We start from the raw sequence: 21,577 nt of genomic DNA, 5'->3' as shown, positions 1-21,577 counted from the left end.
ACCACTGTTACACAGCTTTAAAAGATGCACACAGTGCTGTCTCTCGTGCAGGGTTAGGACTCTCTGACCACTATCTGTTTAATCTCATACCAATTTACAGGCAGAAACTAAAAACCTCTAAGCCTGTGGTTCGGACTGATAGGAAGTGGACTGATGAGTCAAAACAGATGCTACAGAACTGCCTTGGTTGCACAGATTGGAATGGTTTTAAAGCTTCTGCCTCTGATTTAAACCAAGTAAATAATGCAGGGACTTCATACATTAGCTTCTGTGAGGACATGTCTTTGTAGACCAAGACCTTTCACACTTTCACAACAATAAACCATGGTTTTCTTCATATCTGAGGCAGCTGCGCCAGACCAAAGATGAGGCTTACAACAGTGGAGACCAGCCCCTGTATAAGTAGGCAAGAAACAAACTGACAAAAGAAATCAAACTAGCTTAAGTGAGGAAATAAAATATAAAAAGTCAAAATACAGAAGGAAAAATTATGTTTACAGATGCTTTCTATCTAGTACGACTGAGTCTGTACTATTTTTTAAAAGACAATGGACATGCTTTCAGTCTACTCAAACCTTATAGACATTCCCCAAAAGACTCGTGGCTGAAACTCTGTGTTGGGCTTTCACACAAAATTCAATTGCAAAAGTTGCTCATCATGTTATTTTGTTCACACACAAAAGCATTGTGTGAACAAAATAATTTTTAGGTATTTTGTGTGAAAAAGCAAAGTAAAAAACTAAATTTCCATATAAGACCAAAACAGAAACATATAGACATAACTAGACACAGGGGCATGCATAGATATTTGCTAGGTGGTGCTAGAGCACCTGCCCTTTTATCCTTTGGAGAAAAAAGTGCCCTCCTGAAATCTTTTTTTTTTTTTTTTTAACACTGTATAGTATGGGGCCCACGGTAAAATTTCAGAATTTAAAGGCCTATAATACCAGTGCCCCACGTTTTGAAATCCCCCCCCTTCTCTCAATGTAGACGGGCTGCGTGCAGAGTGGAGAGTTGGACCTGCGCTGGTCCAGCTTAACTGTTCTCTCCTCCCCCCCGCCGTCATATAGAGCCCTGCCCTGCCGACAGCCCGGCTAACCATCCAGGAAACAAATAAAACGAATATACTTGCTTCCTAAAGTTCAGATGCAAAAGTCAAAACTTCACCTGCCACCATTTTATCTAAACAGAACAGGCCAATCAAAGGCATACCTTTACCCGCTATGTCTTCTATGGCCGCCACCAGGCGCCAGGAGAATGTCTACGATTTAACTCTTAGATTAAATTAGAAGAAAAAAATAAATTCAAATCTATCTCATAGATGTCGGTATTACATTTACTATTATGATCCATGATGACTTCTGTTTGACTCGTGTTTTTTTTCTTGCAAATACGGCCAAATGAGCTGGTTAACATTACAATTCACTACTAAAATACCTTTAATAAAGTTCAGTAAATGTGGGGCATGTAGGCTAAGTTGTATTTTCTACTTCTGTGTGTGTAAAAATGATGATGTGATCGAAATATTTTATTTTCTAAATAGCAGACATCTTATCAGTTCTCAGAACTTGTAATCTCATTAATTTTGATTCTCTAAGAATAATTTCTGTCATATATCACACTGGCTACATGCAGAAGTATAGATGATTCTTCTTATGATCATGTTCTCTGATGTTGGTTTCATTTTGACTATAAAGATTTTGTAACTCATTTCCTGGGAATAGTTGATTTATGCTGTAGAATGGTCACTGGTTACTCACATTTCTGAAGATAACTCATTTAGTGTGACCTACCTGGTAAATTTGACAGTGTAACCTGCTTTGCTACAACATAAGGTTATTTGGTGCGGAAGACATTTAAAGATAAACTTAGAGAATGATATAGTCAAGACAAACACGTGCTCAGTGTGTAAAAAGAAAAAAAAAAGAAGGATAACGTAAGTTTCAAATTTGACTCAGGAAGTTCAGGTTGTGAATCAGTAATCTAACTTTAAATCAGTCTATGATCATTTTGTTGCCTTATTAATCTGAAGAATTTCCTGAGTTTCCTGGGTGGTCATTTCCATTCAACCCACAGGACAGTTTGTTTTCGGGGTGCTTAGTAATATATATAAATTATGTTCATGTTGTGCCTGTAATAAATCTCACAATACAAAGGCAACCGACAGCTCCATGTGCCGCACAAGGTGCCCTTTTTTTCCACTTGACCACATGCCCCCCAAAATGTCTGTGCACGCCACTAACTAGACAGAAGTGAGGAAATCTCTATGAAATAAAGGATTTTATGGGTGTATTTTTGCAGCAATAGGAGTTTTTTTATTTTAATAAATTGCATTAATTGAATTTACATTAATTCTAACGGCCCTTGTCAAATGGACTGATCAAAGCTTCTTGTTTACAAAACATTTCAAATATCTTTATTTACATAGTGTCACATCACAACAAATTCAATGTTAAATTGTGTTGTCAGATTTAGATTAAATTAATTTTGATCCTTTTACAAAAAATGTTAGCTGCTTATAAAATGCCAACTAAAAGTAAAAAGTTGTCTATAAAAGGAAATAAGTCTGATAACTGTATAATGAAACGTTTCGTTTTTAGATAATCTCATGAATGTCCCATTGTAAACACTTAAGGAGGATTTATATTCAATTTTAATTAAGCAGATTATTTTGTTCTTGTTTTTTCTTGTTTTCTTGTTTTTTCTACATCTGGTCTGATTTAAAATAATTTCCTACCCTTTTAAAGACCTCAGTAGAAGACATGACTAAACACCAACAATGTTTGTATTATGTTTTCTGTTGCGATGGGTAACATTTCTCTGTTTTAAAAGACTAATATGAATATGCATAAGAAATCCCAAAAAGCAGAGCAACGCTTGTTGAATAGCTCCTCAAGTTCCATATCATTAATGAAACAACCAGCAAAAAGATTGCAATTAGCACCAGCTCTGTTCTCTGGAAATGCAACTGAAGTGGCCTTAATTAAAAACGTAAAAGGCCTGTAATATAAAGCAAAGACATGCTGCTGCTATAAAACATGTCTCGAGTCCAAAAGGGTTTAAGTGTTAAGTGCAACACTCACCTGTTGTCAAAGAAATTGAAGCATTTCTCCGTCCACACAATTCTGCCCTCATCTGCAGTTTTCTTTGAAAGACTCAATAGATTCATTTAGAGCTCCGTGGGTTATTTTGCACTGTCCCGTGATGAATCAGAGATAGCTGACTAGCTAAATCTCTACATGAAAAGACCTGTTACAACAGGAGTAGATCTTTTATTTAATATGCAAAGACATTTTCCATGTTTTTTTTTTTCCTTCTTTACATTTGTCAAATAAAGATTTTGGCAGAAGCCCTGCTCTACTGTACAGAATGTTCAAGATTTTTTTAAATTATATCTGTTTGTAAAGCTTTTAGTAGCAACATATTTAACTCTCACAGTCATGTCGTGTGTGCCATTATGTGTACTTATTATTTCCTGATGGCTCTCTGGCACCATCCTGTGTTTCAGTGGGAATAACAGATTCTAGGAGAAAGTTGTTGCTGCTGAGGAGCTGTTTTCAGCAAATTGTTGGAATCACTGAAACTTCTGATAATCTTGTTGGGGAAATGCAAAAAAAAAAATAAAAATGCAGTACTTTTGTTGATTCTTAGTGTCACAGCTCAGTCTGAAGTCAGTTTGATCCATGATTTTGTATCATTGGAGCCCCAGTTCAGCTCATTGGAGCTATCCAAATAAGATCATTGCAGAACTCCTGGTCTTTGTCTATGATTTCTCTGGAAACTTGTGGTTTTCTTTTAGAGCAAAGGTTTCCTCCCTGCACAACTCCCATGGAAGTTAAACTCATGCATCTCTTTCTGATTGTCCAGGTATGCACTTTCATATTAACAATGGCAAGATCCTGCTGTAACCTTTTCAGTTTTTGTTTCTTTAATTGTTTGGTATTGTTAGAATTTATTTTAAGTATGCATATGTAAAACACAAAAAAACAACACTAGCTATAATTGGGTGTCATAATTATTTACATGACTGCATGTTATATTTTAAATTTGAACGGTGACACAGTACAGACTTTCTGTCCTACATTACTTCTTTTTACTGGAGTTTTCCACATGAGCTGCCTATTGTAAGTTCCTCTGTTCCCATCTGTTAGTTCCTGGCAGAGTCATAGGTCTTAAGTCTCTTTCACAGTTATTAAAGACTCATTGTAAAACCTGGCTTCTGCCAACCTAGATACGGGTAATTTCCTAATACAAACACTCAATAGTCAATAAAGTCAATAATGTTAACACAATATTTGATCCAATCTTAAATACATATTTTCTTAACTTGCAAATATTGTATAAAGCAACCTTTAAACTTGTTGGTAAATGTGCATAAAAACTATATTTCAGTATATTCTAAAAATAAAACTTTAGAAAAATAAATTTGAGTGCATTCATTCATTGAGTGGTTAGGGGTGGAATGGAGTGGTGAATCATCAAAGAAAATAATAAAAGTAAAAAGATTTCTGAATTATGCATGATACAGTAAATGATACCTGAAGTGATTATTTTTGTTAAAGGACAGCATAATTTGACAAAGTGGCCAAGTAATTGTACGTTTTTTCCCATCATTTACCAGTAGAGGCAACATAAGGTTTCAAACTTCTATTTTGGTCAATCTTAAAAATCAGAAACTGCACAGATATTTAGATTATGAGTGAGAAACTGTAATATAAATAATATATGGATAATCAGTAAAAATATTTAAGTCAGATTAATTTCAGTAAGAGAAAGCAGCAGAGTGAGAAAAGTGGTTAGTATGTCCAGCAGTCTAAGTCTATGGCATCACAACAACATACACTCACCGGCCACTTTATTAGGTACACCTGTCCAACTGCTTGTTATCGCAAACTTCTAATCAGCCAATCACATGGCAGCAACTCAATGCATTTAGGCATATAGACATGGTCAAGATGATCTGCTGCAGTTGAAACTGAGCACCAGAAAGGGGAAGAAAGTTGATTTAAGTGATTTTGAACGTGGCATGGTTGTTGGTGCCAGACAGGCTGGTCTCAGTATGTCAGAAACTGCTGATCTACTGGGATTTTCACGCACTACCATCTCTAAGGTTTACAGAGAATGGTCTCAAAAAGAGAAAACATCCAGTGAGCGGCAGTTCTGTGGGCGCAAATGACTTGTTGATGCCAGAGGTCAGAGGAGACTGGTCAGACTGGCACAACACGTCGAACCTTGAGGCGGATGGGCTACAGCAGCAGAAGACCACACCAGGTGCCACTCCTGTCAGCTAAGAACAGGAAACTGAGGCTAAAATTCGCACAGACTCGCCAAAATTGGACAATAGAAGATTGGAAAAATGTTGCCTGGTCTGATGAGTCTTGATTTCTGCTGCGACATTCAGATGGTAGGGTCAGAATTTGGCGTCAACAACATGGAAGCATGGATCCACTTGTATCAACGGTGCAGGCTGGTGGTGGTGGTGTAATGGTGTGAGGGATATTTTCTTGGCACACTTTGGGCCCCTTAGTATCAATTGAGCATCGTGTCAACACCACAGCCTACCTGAGTATTGTTGCTGACCATGTCCATCCCTTTATGACCACAGTGTACCCATCTTCTGATGGTTACTTCCAGAAGGATAACGTGCCATGTCATAAAGCACAAATTATATCAGACTGGTTTCTTGAACATGACAATGAGTTCACTGTACTCAAATGGCCTCCACAGTAACCAGATCTAAATCCAATGGAGGACCTTTGGGATGTGGTGGATTGGGAGATTCGCATCAAGGATGTGCAGCCGACAAATCTGCAGCATCTGTGTGATGCTTTCATGTCAATATGGACCAAACTCTCTGAGGAGTTTCCAGTACCTTGTTGACTCAATACATAACTGATCATAACCGGATCAACTCGCCTAAACTACCCATTGTTTTAGGGGCCTCCTGGTTACAAAAGCACAACCCCCACATTGACTGGCAAGTCAAATAAATTTTGGGCTGGGCTAAGTCCTGCTCGGCTACGTGTCTGTCTTCTGCCACCCCAGATAACATTCCTGAAAATGACATTGAGGAGACATACCCCGATTTGTCTAAAGTGCCTCCCGAATATCATGCTCTTAAGGAGGTTTTCAACAAATCCAGAGCCACGGCACTCTATGATTGTGCCATTGAGCTCCTACCAGGCACATCTCCCCCTAGGGGTCGATTGCCGACCAGAGAACCAAGCCATGAGGAAGTATGTCGATGAATCATTAAAGGCTGGTATAATCAGACCCTCTTCTTCTCCAGCAGGGGCAGGCTTCTTCTTTGTGGGGAAGAAGGATGGTTCCTTGAGACCATGCATCGACTACAGGGGACTAAACGACATCACCTTCAAGAACCGATACCCTCTACCTCTCATGAACACTGCTTTTGACCAAGTTCAAGACGCCAGGATTTTCTCCAAGCTTGACTTGAGAAGCGCTTACCACCTTGTCCGCATCAAGGAGGGGGACGAATGGAAGACGGCATTTAACACTCCCACTGGTCACTATGAGTACTGCGTAATGCCTTTTGGTTTAACTAATGCCCCTGTAGTGTTTCAGGCAATGGTTAATGATGTCCTGAGGGACATGGTTGGACAGTTTGTTTTTGTTTACCTTGACGATATTCTGATTTATTCCCAGGATCTGGAAACTCACAGAAGTCATGTTCAGGCCGTTCTCCTCCATCTTCTTCAAAATCATCTGTTTGTCAAAGCTGAAAAGTGTGAGTTTCACACCACCACCACTTAATTCCTAGGATTCATCATTTCTGCAGACCAAGTCATTGTGGATCCCTCCAAAGTCAAGTCAGTCTTGGAATGGCCTTTTCCTACCAATCGCAAACAGCTTCAAAGGTTTCTGGGGTTTGCTAACTTTTACAGACGTTTCATCAGAAATTATAGCCTTGTAGCAGCCCCTCTCAATACTCTCACATCATCTAAGACCAAGTTTGTATGGAACGAGATGGCAGAAAGAGCTTTTGTCAAGCTCAAAGGTTTATTTACGTCTGCTCCTGTTCTACGGTCCCCTAACCCCGAAAAACAGTTCATAGTGGAGGTCAATGCCTCCAACACTGGGGTTGGAGTAGTCCTAAGCCAAATAAGTTCTGATGATCGTATTCACCCATGTGCCTTCTTTTCTAGGACTTTGTCCCAAGCAGAACGCAATTATGATGTGGGGGACCAAGAACTGCTGGCAGTCAAGTTGGCTCTCGAGGAGTGGAGGCATTGGCCAGAGGGGGGCTAAGGAACCTGTTGGAATAATTTAATATAGATTTATCTTATATTTTTTCCTTTTCTTTAACTTGACTATTTGATCTTTATAACCTTTCATGATGTATGTGTGAGTAAGGATGTGATGAGTTTGTCTGCAGGCAAGGATCAAAGGTGGAGCTGAGAAGGAAGCAGTCACAGTTGAGGAAGTCATAAAGATGAAGGCTAATTGTGCTGAACAGAAGACACACTGTTCTTAAGATGGGGGAGACTGTGGAAGTGTGTTGTTACAAGATAATGGTGTTTATGACCTGTATACATTGCAGCTGTTTTTCCCATCCTTTAGACAGCGACATTCATTGTAACTAGGGAACCCCCAAAGATAATAAAAAGAGAGGTGCGGACAGATGGTTTTCAGAGCGGTAGGAGATTTGTAACTGAAAGCACATCCATGTCCGTTCTCCTCGCAGTGAGTGAAATAACTAATTCTTTGTCTTTTTCTTCTTTTTGTGATGATTATAAGTATTTTAGGTTGTTTGAACCTGACAGAACCGTTTCTTGTTTGGACAAATCATAAGAACCTGGAGTACCTGAGATCAGCAAAGCGCCTTAATCCCACGCAGGCAATGTGGGGTTTATTTTTTGGAAGGTTCAACTTCTCTCTGTCTTTCAGACCTGGAATCAAAAATGGCAAACCGGACGCCCTGTCCAGAATACAGGAACCCTCCGAGTCACAGACCTCTGGGGAGGATGAGTTTATTCTCCCAGAATCAGTGAGACTCTCTGTCACCATGTTGGAGTTGGAAGGAGAGGTTAGAGATGCCACCAAAGACCACCCTATCCCAACTTCATGCCCACCTGACCGGTGTTTTGTCCTGGAGCGCATCGTACCCAAGATACTTAATTCATGCCATAATTCACGTCTGTTCTGTCATCCTGGTAAAAGCAGGACGTTGCAGATGGTCCGGACTCAGTTTTGGTGGCCATCTCTTGTCAAAGATGTTACAGATTACGTCACGGCCTGTACTCAATGTTCCCAAGCCAAGTCGTCTTGTTGCCCTCCTGCTGGACTCTTACATCCACTACCTATTCCTCCTTATCCCTTGGGCAGACATAGCCATGGACTTTGTGACAGGTTTGCCAGTTTATATTGGCTTCACAGTTCTGCTAACTGTCATCGACAGGTTTTCAAAGATGGTTCACCTTGTCCGTCTCAAGAAGTTGCCTTCAGCCAAGGAAATGGGGGACATTTTGGCACGTGAGGTTTTTCGCCTTCACGGCATACCCACAGACATTGTCTCGGACAGAGGGTTCCAGTTCGCGTCACGTTTCTGGAGAGAGTTTTGTTCCTTGCTGGGGATTACAGTCAGTCTGTCCTCAGGATTTCACCCACAGTCGGATGGACAAAGTGAGAAGGCCAACCAGGAGGTGAAGAACAAACTTCGCGCACTGTGAGTCAGACGCAACAAAATGGTCTCAAAATTTACCCTGGGTTGAATATGCTGTCAACACCCTACCGGCTAGTGCCACGGGGTTATCCCCTTTCCAAGTTGTTTGGTTTTCAGCCACCCTTGTTCACAGTCCAGGATAAAGAAGCTGAGGTTCCTTCTGCTCAGGGCGCGGCCCTAAGATGTCAGCGCATCTGGAGAAAGACAAGAAGGTCCATGATTAGGATGTCGGAGGTGCAGGCATGCACAGCAAATCATCAGAGTCCCTGCTCCAAGCTACCAGGTGGGACAGAAGGTGTGGCTGTCCACCAAGGACCTCCTGCTTCTGGTTGACTCCCGTAAGCTGGCACCTTGTTTTGTGGGACCTTTTCCCATATCAAAGATCATCAATCCTGTGGCTGTTCGTTGCGCCTTGAGAGTTCACTCTACCTTCCACGTGTCCCGGATCAAGCCCTATGTGGTGTCCCGTCTCGGGCCCACCTCCAGGCCCCCTCCACCGCCCGGCTTCTTGCTGATTGTCCGGCCTACACTGTCTGGCGCATCATCCGGTCCAGACGGCAGGGACGTGGCATACGTTACCTGGTGGACTGGGAGGGCTATGGTCCTGAGGAGAGGTCCTGGATTCTTGCACGATTCATCGTGGACAAAACCCTCATCTGGTAATCCTCATCCGGTAATCCGACTTCAGTCTGTTGGATTCTTCCTCATTAACTGTCTGGATCACATCCTCTTCTGGATTCTGTGCCTCATTCCCAGACTGAGAAGGTTAGTGGCTTTATCTAACTCTTTGCAAGTCCTGAATTTTATTCATCCACTAACTCGTCTCTCTGTCCTCAGTGATTCGTGGAAGCTGACTGCTGCTCTCCTGCTTTCTGATCCTGAGTTACTGAATAAACCTTTTAACTTTTCACTTTGTGTTTGGCTGACTTTGGGTTCTCTGTCTCAGGCCGTGATAGTATTATATAACTTTTCTATTTCTACATTGCACAACCAATTTGCCAAAATGTAGGTAAAATTTGTTTTCTTTTTACTTTGTTCAGCAGATAGCTGTGTTCTTTTAGAAATGTAGACCCCACCACCACCCATTCCCTACAAGAGAAACATCAAACACTAAGTCCAATACTGTAAAAACATCTTATTGTTCCCTTTAAGTGGATTTTTATTTTGTTATCTGTCACAATCTTGTCTTATAAGATTATATCTTTCTGGGAAAAATTGGACATTTTAGAGGAAGATAATTTAGTTAGACAGTGTAAGTAGAAATGAAAAATTAAGCATCTATTTAGGAACTTAGTTAAGTTTTTTCCAGGTTATGAAGGACCTTAAAATACAGGCATGTGAAGGTCTCAGAGGTATGTTAAATATCATCAGAGGGCAAACTGCACCATGAAAATTAAAGACCGTCAGACAGGTCAGGGATAATGCTGTGGAGGTGTTCAAAGCTGAGAACAGTTTTAACACATCATCCACAAAGGAAAGGAGCACAGCACAACTGTAAACCTATCCAGAAAAGGTAATGCACCTAAACTAAGAGGCGGAGCAAGGAGAGCATAAAAGCAGCCAAAAGGCCTGTGGTAAACTGAGGAGTAGCTGCAAAGATCCAGAATGGCTGAGCTACAGGAGAATGGCCCAGTCAAAGTATAAACAAAAATCTAATTCAGAATATGTGGCAGGACTTGAAAATTGATGTTCACAGATGCTCTCATCCAATCTGAATAAGCTGGAGTTAATTTGCAAAGAAAAAAGAGCAACATTTTCAGTATCCAGATAGGAGCTTTCCCCTAAATACTTGTGACTCTTAGTACAGTGAAGGTTGGTTCTAAAACGTGTTTATTCAGACGAGGGTTAAATAAATACTAATGCATGTTGTGCTTTTCAGATTTTTATCTATGAATGCCACTGATTATTTTACTTCCTCTTCAGAAGTATTTAACACTCCACATTTGTGTGTCCCATAGAATCCTGAAAAATACATTGTGACAAAATTTACAAAAACGTTTATAGAGTTTTTTTTATAATTTAGCTAGGTACTGTGGAAGAGTGAAAATATTTATTTTAATAGGGAATTTTCTTAAGAGCCTCTTGTTAAACCTGGCCTTCTTGACCCTAATGGCATGGCTGGGATATTAGGCATCTGACTGGCTATCATATAGGTGGTCATGTGATCAGAGGCTGACTCCCAGCATAAAGCCCCCGTCCCAATTTGCTCTGTTTGTTTTTTGTATTGCCTCAAGTTTGTTTTAGTGATTACATCTGACCCGTATAGAGATGCATTTGATTTGTTTTATAGGACTGTAGTAGTCTGGAAAACAATAATAACCATGAGATTGTTAAGTTGTCATTCTCCACTTTTGAATAGGTAAAAAGCAAATAGCTAAGAACAAGTGAACTCCAAAAACTAACAAATTTCTGGATGAAAAAGTAAGTATCAGAGGGGCACTGATCTGAAAGCTAATTTGTTTTTTGTTTTTGTTTTGTTGTTGTTCTTGGTGACGGCAAATGACTCAACACAAAGAACAACCAAAAATCACATTGTCTTCCGCTACTAAGAAGTAGTTGTAAAACATAATACCCCCTTCAGAAAGTTTCTTGGTATTCTTCCAGATCTTGCCGCAACTCACAGCCCAGCTGTCAGGTGATCATCACAAGACCAATGTCTTAATCCCCATTAGATCTACAAAAGCAAGAATGCACATTAGAGGCTGTCTTAATCTGCATGCAACCAGCTGCAATACAACATGATTTGGCTTCATGTGTTGTTTCCACAGATGTTAACTTTATCACTGCATCTAATTTGAAGATACACAGCAGCAGACCGTGGCTGAGTGAGATTCCACACTCCTTGGGGAAGGGGAGGCGAATAAATCAACTGCCTCACAGCGACTGCTTGATCTGCAAACTGGTTTTTCCCTATTCGCTGGAAGAAGCAAACAGGTGGAAAATGAGGATCATGCTGGTTCTCTGCATTGTATTTTTGCTCTTCTGTGTTAACCGTGCAGAAGCTCAGTTTCCTCGTGCATGCTGCACAGTAGAGGGTATCCAGTCCAAGCAGTGCTGCCCTGTTCTGGGCTCAGATCCTGCCAATGTCTGCGGCTCTCTCTCGGGGAGGGGGAACTGCAGCACTGTGCGAGTTGACTCCAAACCCTGGGGGGGACCATACAGACTCAGAAATGTTGATGACAGAGAGAGGTGGCCCACCAAGTTCTTCAATCAGACTTGCCGATGCAATGGTGAGTAAAAGAAATCTGTGTAAACCATCAAAATGACAAGTATTTAATAGTTGTTTTTCTGTACTGCAGGTAACTTTGCTGGCTATAACTGCGGTCAGTGTAAATTTGGTTGGACCGGTCCAAACTGTGACCAGAGAAAAGCTCCTGTGGTGCGGAAGAACATCCACTCACTTACCAGTGAGGAACTCCAGGAGTTCCTGGATGTTCTGGATCTGGCTAAGAAGACCATTCACCCAGATTACATGATTGCCACACAGCATTGGCTGGGCTTGCTAGGACCAAATGGGACTGAGCCACAGTTTGCTAACATTTCAATCTACGACTTCTTCGTCTGGCAACATTACTACTCAGTCAGAGACACTCTTTTAGGTAAATGAACATTTATATGTATATATTGTCTTTATCAGTCTATGTTTTATTGAAAAAGTTGACCAAATTACAGTTTATGGTGATGGGAAACAGACATATTTGCATATGTGTATGTGATTAGAGTGCTACAGCAAAGTATGAATAATGCTGTATACCAAGAATACTATTACTACTAGTATTACAATTATTTCATTGTATTTAAATATAAAAAGACAGGTAGTAAAGCTTCCAACATATTAGAGTTATTAGTATTATTTTCTTCATCAGAAGAATATACTTAGTACGTGAAGAATGACTAGGTTTGCAAACATCCTTCTTCAAAAGAATTCAAACAAATCTTGAACAAAGTCATAAAGATTAAAACTTAAGATATACTCACAATTCTGCAGTATGCACTTATTAAAAACAAAATGTGATATTAGCAGCTCTAGAAAAGCCCTCTGTTTAAATTTATGATCTGTGCTCATCTTTTATGACTGCTATAAATATTCTAAAGCTCAATCAACCGTATCCGTTTTTATCATAAAGTAACTGGATGGATTTGAAATACTTTGAACTGAATTAGATTTAATATATTTGGATATCTATTTGACCCAATCGTCCTATATATAAACTTGAGATAATTGTTACCTGTGCTTTACTTAATCTTAGGCTAGAAACAGAAGATTCCCAAAGGTTGGCTCTAGGAGTGGAGTAAGAGACTAACACCAGTTACTGATTTTTCTTAGTCGGTACCATATATTGTGCAGAAAAAAAACAAATATAACAGAAACACACAAAATATCAAGACAAATGGCCATTCAAATCTTAAATTACAGTTCATCAGTTCAGATTCTAGAAAGAATTATGCATATTCTTCCAAGTCCAAGCAGCAATATATGCCACATGCAACATCCAGTTCAACGGCCCAGTAGGCAAAAGTCCAAGAGGTTCAACAAAGGGATAGATCTTCACAGTTTATATAGGAAGGCCGTGAGCAATGATTTGCAAAGAGACAATGCCTTAAAATGGTGGCTGTGAAGCCTCCTACCGGTCCAATCAGAGCAGGTGATGTTGAAAAGATAAATTCTGGGCTGAGTAGAGCTTCAGGCTTTCTTGCCTTAGCAGTAGGTTCCTAGCTCGCCATCAATACCTGGCCAACTCCGTGGTTTCTACAAAAATCCCCCAACTACCTTTTGCACAACCTGGTCCTGGTAGGTGGCTCCTCCAGCAAACTTTTCCCAGCACCTCCCTAGCATCTCCCGGCAATCCCTACTTCCTGTCTATATAGCCTATTCATTGGCCTTCCACTGTCACATGACAATGTGATGTCAGAGCAGGGCAGTATTATTTGCAAGGGTGTTTTTTCCTTAATAGGAGGAAAGGTAAAGTTTTTCCTTTAACTTTACACCTGGATTACATAATGTTAGTTGTGAATTTGTGTAATATTATTACTTTCTTGCAGGTCCAGGTCGCCCATTCAAAGCCATAGATTTCTCACACAAAGGTCCAGCATTCATTACCTGGCACAGGTACCACCTTCTGAGCTTGGAAAGAGAGCTTCAAGTAAATTAATTTTTTGTCTGTCTGTCTGTCTGTCTTTCTGTCTGTCTGTCTGTCTGTCTGTCTGTCTGTCTGTCTGTCTGTCTGTCTGTCTGTCAAGCATAAGTACAACTCACATTTTATATAGAAATAAATACATTTTTATTATTGTCTTTTCCTGCAGAGACTGACGGGTAATGATAACTTTGCGATTCCTTACTGGAACTTTGCCACAGGACAGAGTGAGTGTGATGTGTGTACAGACTCTCTGCTTGGAGGCAGGAACCCAGACAACCCTTTCCTCATCAGTAACCAGTCCAGATTCTCCAGATGGGGGGTGGTGTGCAACAGGTCAGCATAACAAAGGATAGAAAAATACTGTGCCTTGCAAAAGCTGCTAAGATTTTGTCACGCTACAACCACAAACTTCAATACATTTTATTGGAAGGCTGAACATCCAATGGCTGTAGCTTTTACAGAGATAAACACTAAAGTGCGTTGATGACTTTCTGGAAGAGGAACACAGAACAGACTGAGTTGTGGCATTAAGATGTCAGCCAGAGCATGACAGATGTACCACGGCGTCCAGTTTCAGACATTAGCTTCATCTAGACAGAAACCAGTGGTACAGCTCTGTTTGGAAGCCAGGCTGTATATAACACCCACATTATTACAGAAGAAGAATAGCACAATGTGGTGCATAATTGTGATGTAAAAGGAAAATAATAACGTGCAATAATATGCTTAAGTTATTTGTTATTTAAATACGTTTTGGTCTGTCAAATATTGTCCTGTAAATACCAACCCAATATGGTGGTGGTATTAGAACAATACATGAAAGAGTGATTCGAGCACTGGCATTAATATATGGAATAAACTCACAACTTTCCAAAATATAAGAATTTATTAACAAAAACAATTCAACTCCAAGTTAAAATATTTCAATCAGTAAATCTTTAACTAGGCTAGAAATAATATGCTAAAACTATCAAGCAGAATTAAGGAAGAAGGAAAACTAATGAACAACATGTAAAGGAAGTGAAATAGGAACAAATAAAATGGTTCAAAACCATAACCAATAAAATGATGTAATAATGTCACAGTTCAGTGTAGATATCTATGTTTGAGAATCAATGTTTATTTTAAAGAACTTGGAAATGAGGTCAAATTTAGTTCAATTCAAAAATAGTTTTTTATGCCAAAGGGAAATAATTAACAATGATTTGTTTGTCTTCAAACAACTATTCACAACGCAAATCAGAAGGGCAGATAAAACATTGTTTTAATAAAATATTATTTTAAAGAATGATCTGCTTAATTGGAAATCAATAACCTTTTTGGACAATTGTTTCTTAATGCTGTTTTAATTAGCCACCATTATTTTAGTACAATTTTATTTAAGGAAATATTATTTACTGAATTAGATATCAATAACCTTTTAGACTGTTGATCTTAATGTTGTTACTTAGCCATCACATGGAGTAATGGACTACTAAAATGGTGGAGAGAAACGTCTATGGACTCTCACAAAATGGCAATGAACCCTATAAGATTTACCCATACTTTAAATACCATTAATACAAATATTATATATATGAGCACCAGTGTCGCATTATAGCTGATCTTTTTTTAAACCACTCATTGAAATAAAGTTTGCCATAACATTAAAACACAACACAGAACAAATAGGCTAGCCTCAAGGCTTAGAGGCCTGTTCGCAGTAGCTCAATAGATTGCCTTTTACCACATAAACAAAAGCAAACCACAATGAAATAAACAATATTTAGGTTGTTTTATCCTAACTTAATTTTCTCTGCCCAGACTACCTCTTATGTGAACCATTCTAAATCACAAAAGTAAAGAAGGTCCAAAGGGCTTTGGATTGTGTGGTGAAGGTGGGACAGTTTAGCTATTTGTTTGCGTGGTGGATGGCGAACAAAAAAGCCATGGCGGCTGCTCTCAGTACCAGCTTGAATAGGGGAAAGCTCCTGCTTGGACTGTACGCTTCAGGCGTGGTGAGCTGTGATGCCGTCTTTTTCAGGCAGTGGGGAAAAACCACTTCATCCTCTCTTCCTGGAGAATCTGTGGCTCACATTCCTTTGCAGCAGAAGCTCAGAAAAAAAGGTTAAGACAAGTGACTAGGACAGTTTGTCCTAGTTGCCGCAGTGATTTGGTGATGACACAAACAGCAGGTTATAACTAAACTTTTGGCAGTTCTTCGATCAACGGATATGCCAACACCAGATTGTAGCCAACTTTAGATCCAAGGACTCTTTAAGTAGTAGAGTCTTACTTGCCAGGAAGTTTCAAATACACTCAGGTTCTTTCACACTGTCCATGAAGTGATCAGCTGGTGCACAACAATAAATAATGTTCAAAATGTCTTACAAAAATGACTGATGTGTGGCATGCATTGTTTTCAGCACCCCTAAGTAAATACTGTGTAGCTTGGTTTTAGTCTCTTTAGGGGTCTCATTTGTAAAACAATGCATAGGATTTACATTAAAGGTTTATGTACGTTCAAATGCCCAAAATGGCATACGGAATTGAATATCCAGACTAATAAAACCATGCACACACACCAGCAAGAAATTTCCCCTTTATAAATCACAGATACACATCATTGTTTGCGTACATGTTCCGCCTCATGTTCTGCCCTCTACTATATGCCCACATTCAACCACAAATGGCCAATGCACAGCGCTCTATGCATGTCAATGTGTATTTAACTGAGCCAGGTCATCAATGTTATTTCATGGTTAACAATGGCAACCACGGAGAAAAGACCAAAGAAATGCAATTTCACCTGCCATGTGTCCGTGAGTGACATAGAGTGTCAAAAAACAATTTTTGGTGGCCACAATGTAGGGAAATCTGATGTATCAACTGGTCATATTAACAATATCATCCAGGACAGTAGGCATTATTGCGCTTAGTGCTGGCTGCGATATCCCAGATCTATGTAAAATTTCACAGAAATATGTTGTTACTAAAAGTGGCTTCAGACAGAGAGTTAATTAATTGTTGAAAATGTTAAACACTTAAATGTCAGCTAATTTGCGCAGATGTGAGCCAGTTGCTAGGAACCCCAGAGTAGTTAACACCTGTAAAGGAACAGGGATGGCGTGGTTCCGACTGGTCGGTTTCTCCAATAATGGACCCAGTTCAAAACATTGATTCAAGAGCAATGCCCTATGGAGTCTAAATTGGCACTTTAGCCAGTAATCATCAAAGGCCAGGAAACCTTGAAAACGTGTTTCCTCCTAATTCTCCCATTTGCAAGGTCTTCCAGCCTTGCCAATGCATCCATTGAGCAGCATTATGCACGAATGTCACCCTCGTATTTAAATGTTTACAGCATTCAGTGTTATGTATTAATCTATGGTACATATCACCCTCGGGGAGAGGAATGTGATGGTAAGCAAACTTTGATGTTAAGATTTAAATAGGCTTATAGGCCTTTTTTTTTTTTTTAAACAACCGTATGTGTGGTTATGGCTCACAAGTGAAAGCATAAATAACACTGCAGTTTCGAATGCTTATGATAAAGACGATCTATGAGTAAAGTTTGATATGGAGTGAAATTGAATATCTGAGAGAAATCATGATGCAGTGTGGTTTTAATTCCCCACCTCACCATCTGCGTGCCCAGTTTTCCCTATCTCCAAAACGAGCGTACGCATGGAATTTGCATGATGTACCACACATTCTCTCGTCAAGTTTTTTTTATAGTTTTTATTTATAGATTACAAATTTTACGTGGAAAGTGACGTACGCCAGTTTCAGGCCCCGTTTTGAACGTATGCCACATTTATAAATGAGATCTCTGACCTTTATGTTGGTCGATCACAATAATTCTAAAGAAAATACAATAATGTTTTTTTTGTCACATAACAAGATGCAAAAAGGATTAAGGTGCATATATGCTTTTCCAATGCAATTTAGCTCTTAAAATCATACTTAAATTGAATGTTTATCCAGTTTTTTATGAAAAAAAGATAAGTTTTTGTTTTCTTGTTCTAGTTTGGACGATTACAACCGGCTGGTGACTCTTTGCAATGGCACAAATGAGGGATTTATTCAGAGAGGGATGGCAGTGAGAACCAACGCGTCTCTGCCTACAATGACTGATGTCAGAAGCTGTTTAGGAATCAGAGACTTTGACAGCCCTCCCTATTTCACCAACTCCTCCTTTAGCTTCAGGTAAAACTCAACACTTTGTGTTATGAATGTGTTTAAAAGTACCAACTCACTGCAAGAATGTTGAGGGTTTGACAGTCATAGCTAACTGATTAGTTGCTCAAAATCAACAGAAACGCACTTGAAGGGTATGAAAGGCCAGATGGAGAATTGGATGATACAGTGAACAACCTTCACAACCTCGTTCATGCTTTGCTCAATGGAACCAGCGGTTTGTCCCACTCTGCAGCCAATGATCCCATCTTTCTGGTAAGAATTCAGCTGCATAGCATAAGATCAAAGTAAATAGGAAAGTTCAGGCCAACTAACCACACTTTTCTTGTCATTTCAAATTTAAAGGTTCTCCATTCTTTTACCGATGCCATTTTTGACGAATGGATGCGCAGATTTGTTCCATCCAACGCCACCTACCCGGATGAGATGGCCCCTATTGGTCACAACAGGGACTACAACATGGTTCCTTTTTTCCCTCCAGTCACTAACGAGGAGATCTATGTCACATCGGATCAGCTGGGATATTCCTATGCCATTTCCCTTGATGGTGAGTGAATTCTGAGCGAACAAGTTAAAAAAGGTTAGGGTTACCTTTTTTTTAAGAAGTACATGTGGGCAGTAATCTAAGCCCAAAATGCCTCAATTCAAGCAATAAGTAAGTCATTGTATTTATAGTTATCTGATAAATATCTGATAAATGTTTAAATAATGAAAATACTATAATCATACCATAAAGAAACAAACAAAAACAAGAAAACTAACAAACAAATAATTATTAAAATACATTAATACTATGTTTATTTTAATATTTGAATAGTTTATAAATGCTTAAATAATTAAATTATAATTAATGGAAATTATTAAAGTCTGAGTTCACTATATGTTAAAAGCACATTTAAGTTGATTTTACTCTAAAATACGATATAAACGTTTAGATTTGCTGTATATTTCTTCTTTCTTTCCACAGATGCAGATGAAGCATCTGTGTTTGTCCTGGGTTCCACGTTGGGAGGTGTCTTTGTTGGCCTGCTGGTGCTTCTTCTTATCTTTGTGTTCTACCTGCGTCAGCGGAAAAACAGAGGCTTTGAACCACTGATAAGAGCAGATTTCACAAATAGGAAGTATACAGAGGAGGCATAGCTTCCGCCTGTTGTTCCAAAATGCACCCCAGTGCTCAAACCTACCTCGGAGCAATGGAGCTGTCAGTCTATGCCAGAAAATTACTGATCCTACAACCGAATGAAAAACCTCCTCCTAGATATTAAGTCTAACCATAGAAGAACGTTTCTCTGAATAATCTACAGTGCCTTGCAAAAGTATTCATATGCTTTGAACATTTTTTGGATTTCATAATTCTACAATCAAATTTTTAAAAAAGCTTAGTTTTGTGGCATAAACAAACACAAAGTAGTCCCAGACTGAAATTGACAGAATAGGATGCATATTTGCTGAATTTACTTCGATTAAAACCATTCCATTCTATCTCTGGCTGTATGTTTAATGTTGTCCTTCCGGACAACCTTGAGTCTTTGGCAGCCTTTTTACAGATTTTTCTTTTCAGGATTTAGCCATGCACATATCCCCATCAACTCTAAGCGTTCCCGTTTATTCTAAATAAAAGCATCTCCACAGTATGATACTACTACCACCATGTTTTAACAAGTCAAAAAAAAAATAAAAAAATAAAAATAAAAATAATAATCATCTTTATTGGTCATTGCACATGTACATACAATGAAATTTGTCCTATGCATTTAACCCATCCCTTACAGGGAGCAGTGGGCTGCCATTTTGCGGCACCCGGGTAGCATTCTGGGGCTAAGGGTCTTGCTCAGGGACCCAGAGTGGCAATCTATGGGATACGAACCTGGCCCCTTGTGTCCCCACTGGAAAACAAACCTCCTGTTCTAACCACTAGGACACCCCTCCATTGGGGTTTTCAAGATGACGGTGTTATATGACCAAAGCAGCTTCCACAACATTTTTGACGTGTCCCCTATGTGGTTTGTGGCAAAAGCTAAGCCGATATCATATTACCTTCTTTCAAAAATGTCTTTCTTCTTGCCATGCTTCCATAAAGGCCAGATTTGTGAAATGGAAAACTAATAGTTGTTCCATCTATAGATTCTCCCAGTTGAGCCGCTCATCCCTGCAGCTTTTCTAGAGTTACTATGGGCCTTTTTAGCTACTTCTCAGAAAATACTCTCCTTACCCAGTTTAGGTGGATGGCCATGCTATGGTAGGCTTGTGGTTGTGCCAATCCATTAATTTCTAGATTATAGATTTAAAAGGGCTTCATGAGATGTTGAAAACTTGGGATATTATTTGATAACCTGCTTTAAATGTCTCACAACTCTGATCTTTCTGATGTGTTCCTTGGTCTTTCTGAGACAGTGTTTGTTCACTAATGTTTTGTAAAAGAACCCCAAAGTCATTTACAGAATAATAGTATACAGGTCCTTCTCAAAAAATTAGCATATTGTGATAAAGTTCATTATTCTCCATAATGTCATGATAAAAATTTAACATTCATATATTTTAGATTCATTGCACACTAACTGAAATATTTCAGGTCTTTTATTGTCTTAATACGGATGATTTTGGCATACAGCTCATGAAAACCCAAAATTCCTATCTCACAAAATTAGCATATCATTAAAAGGGTCTCTAAACGAGCTATGAACCTAATCATCTGAATCAACGAGTTAACTCTAAACACCTGCAAAAGATTCCTGAGGCCTTTAAAACTCCCAGCCTGGTTCATCACTCAAAACTCCAATCATGGGTAAGACTGCCGACCTGACTGCTGTCCAGAAGGCCACTATTGACACCCTCAAGCAAGAGGGTAAGACACAGAAAGAAATTTCTGAACAAATAGGCTGTTCCCAGAGTGCTGTATCAAGGCACCTCAGTGGGAAGTCTGTGGGAAGGAAAAAGTGTGGCAGAAAACGCTGCACAACGAGAAGAGGTGACCGGACCCTGAGGAAGATTGTGGAGAAGGGCCGATTCCAGACCTTGGGGGACCTGCGGAAGCAGTGGACTGAGTCTGGAGTAGAAACATCCAGAGCCACCGTGCACAGGCGTGTGCAGGAAATGGGCTACAGGTGCTGCATTCCCCAGGTCAAGCCACTTTTGAACCAGAAACAGCAGCAGAAGTGCCTGACCTGGGCTACAGAGAAGCAGCAGTGGACTGTTGCTCAGTGGTCCAAAGTACTTTTTTCGGATGAAAGCAAATTTTGCATGTCATTCGGAAATCAAGGTGCCAGAGTCTGGAGGAAGACTGGGGAGAAGGAAATGCCAGAAGTCCAGTGTCAAGTACCCACAGTCAGTGATGGTCTGGGGTGCCGTGTCAGCTGCTGGTGTTGGTCCACTGTGTTTTATCAAGGGCAGGGTCAATGCAGCTAGCTATCAGGAGATTTTGAAGCACTTCATGCTTCCATCTGCTGAAAAGCTTTATGGAGATGAAGATTTCATTTTTCAGCACGACCTGGCACCTGCTCACAGTGCCATAACCACTAGTAAATGGTTTACTGACCATGGTATCACTGTGCTCAATTGGCCTGCCAACTCTCCTGACCTG

General features: G+C 39.7%; 1 protein-coding gene and 1 long non-coding RNA gene across 2 annotated transcripts in view; one reads left to right on the top strand and one right to left on the bottom strand.

The window, feature by feature from the left end:
* LOC124871201 overlaps window positions 1-13,497 on the bottom strand; it is a 31,394-nt gene extending 17,897 nt beyond the window's left edge. Inside the window, exon 1 of the long non-coding RNA XR_007038970.1 lies at window positions 13,313-13,497. This is a non-coding gene — a long non-coding RNA (uncharacterized LOC124871201). The remainder of the gene's footprint in view (window positions 1-13,312) is intronic.
* On the top strand, window positions 11,388-19,685 carry dct (dopachrome tautomerase). Its single transcript, XM_047370268.1, has 8 exons — window positions 11,388-11,913; window positions 11,983-12,282; window positions 13,727-13,827; window positions 13,988-14,154; window positions 17,827-18,006; window positions 18,117-18,252; window positions 18,343-18,544; window positions 18,965-19,685. Exons 1-8 carry the CDS (start codon window positions 11,400-11,402, stop codon window positions 19,135-19,137), a joined length of 1,773 nt encoding a protein of 590 aa, XP_047226224.1. The 5' UTR covers window positions 11,388-11,399; the 3' UTR covers window positions 19,138-19,685.
* The last annotated feature ends 1,892 nt before the right edge of the window (window positions 19,686-21,577 follow it).

This window comes from Girardinichthys multiradiatus, chromosome 7 (assembly GCF_021462225.1).
Source record: "Girardinichthys multiradiatus isolate DD_20200921_A chromosome 7, DD_fGirMul_XY1, whole genome shotgun sequence".
Taxonomy (NCBI): Eukaryota; Metazoa; Chordata; class Actinopteri; order Cyprinodontiformes; family Goodeidae; genus Girardinichthys; species Girardinichthys multiradiatus.
This window is presented reverse-complemented; position numbering and strand designations above follow the sequence as displayed.

Coding starts and splice junctions, on each gene's coding strand:
- dct (XM_047370268.1), top strand. CDS start 11,400: ATGCAACCAGCTGCAATACAACATGATTTGGCTTCATGTGTTGTTTCC. Junction 11,914..11,982: donor TCAGACTTGCCGATGCAATG/GTGAGTAAAAGA, acceptor TCTGTACTGCAG/GTAACTTTGCTGGCTATAAC. Junction 18,253..18,342: donor CCAATGATCCCATCTTTCTG/GTAAGAATTCAG, acceptor TCAAATTTAAAG/GTTCTCCATTCTTTTACCGA.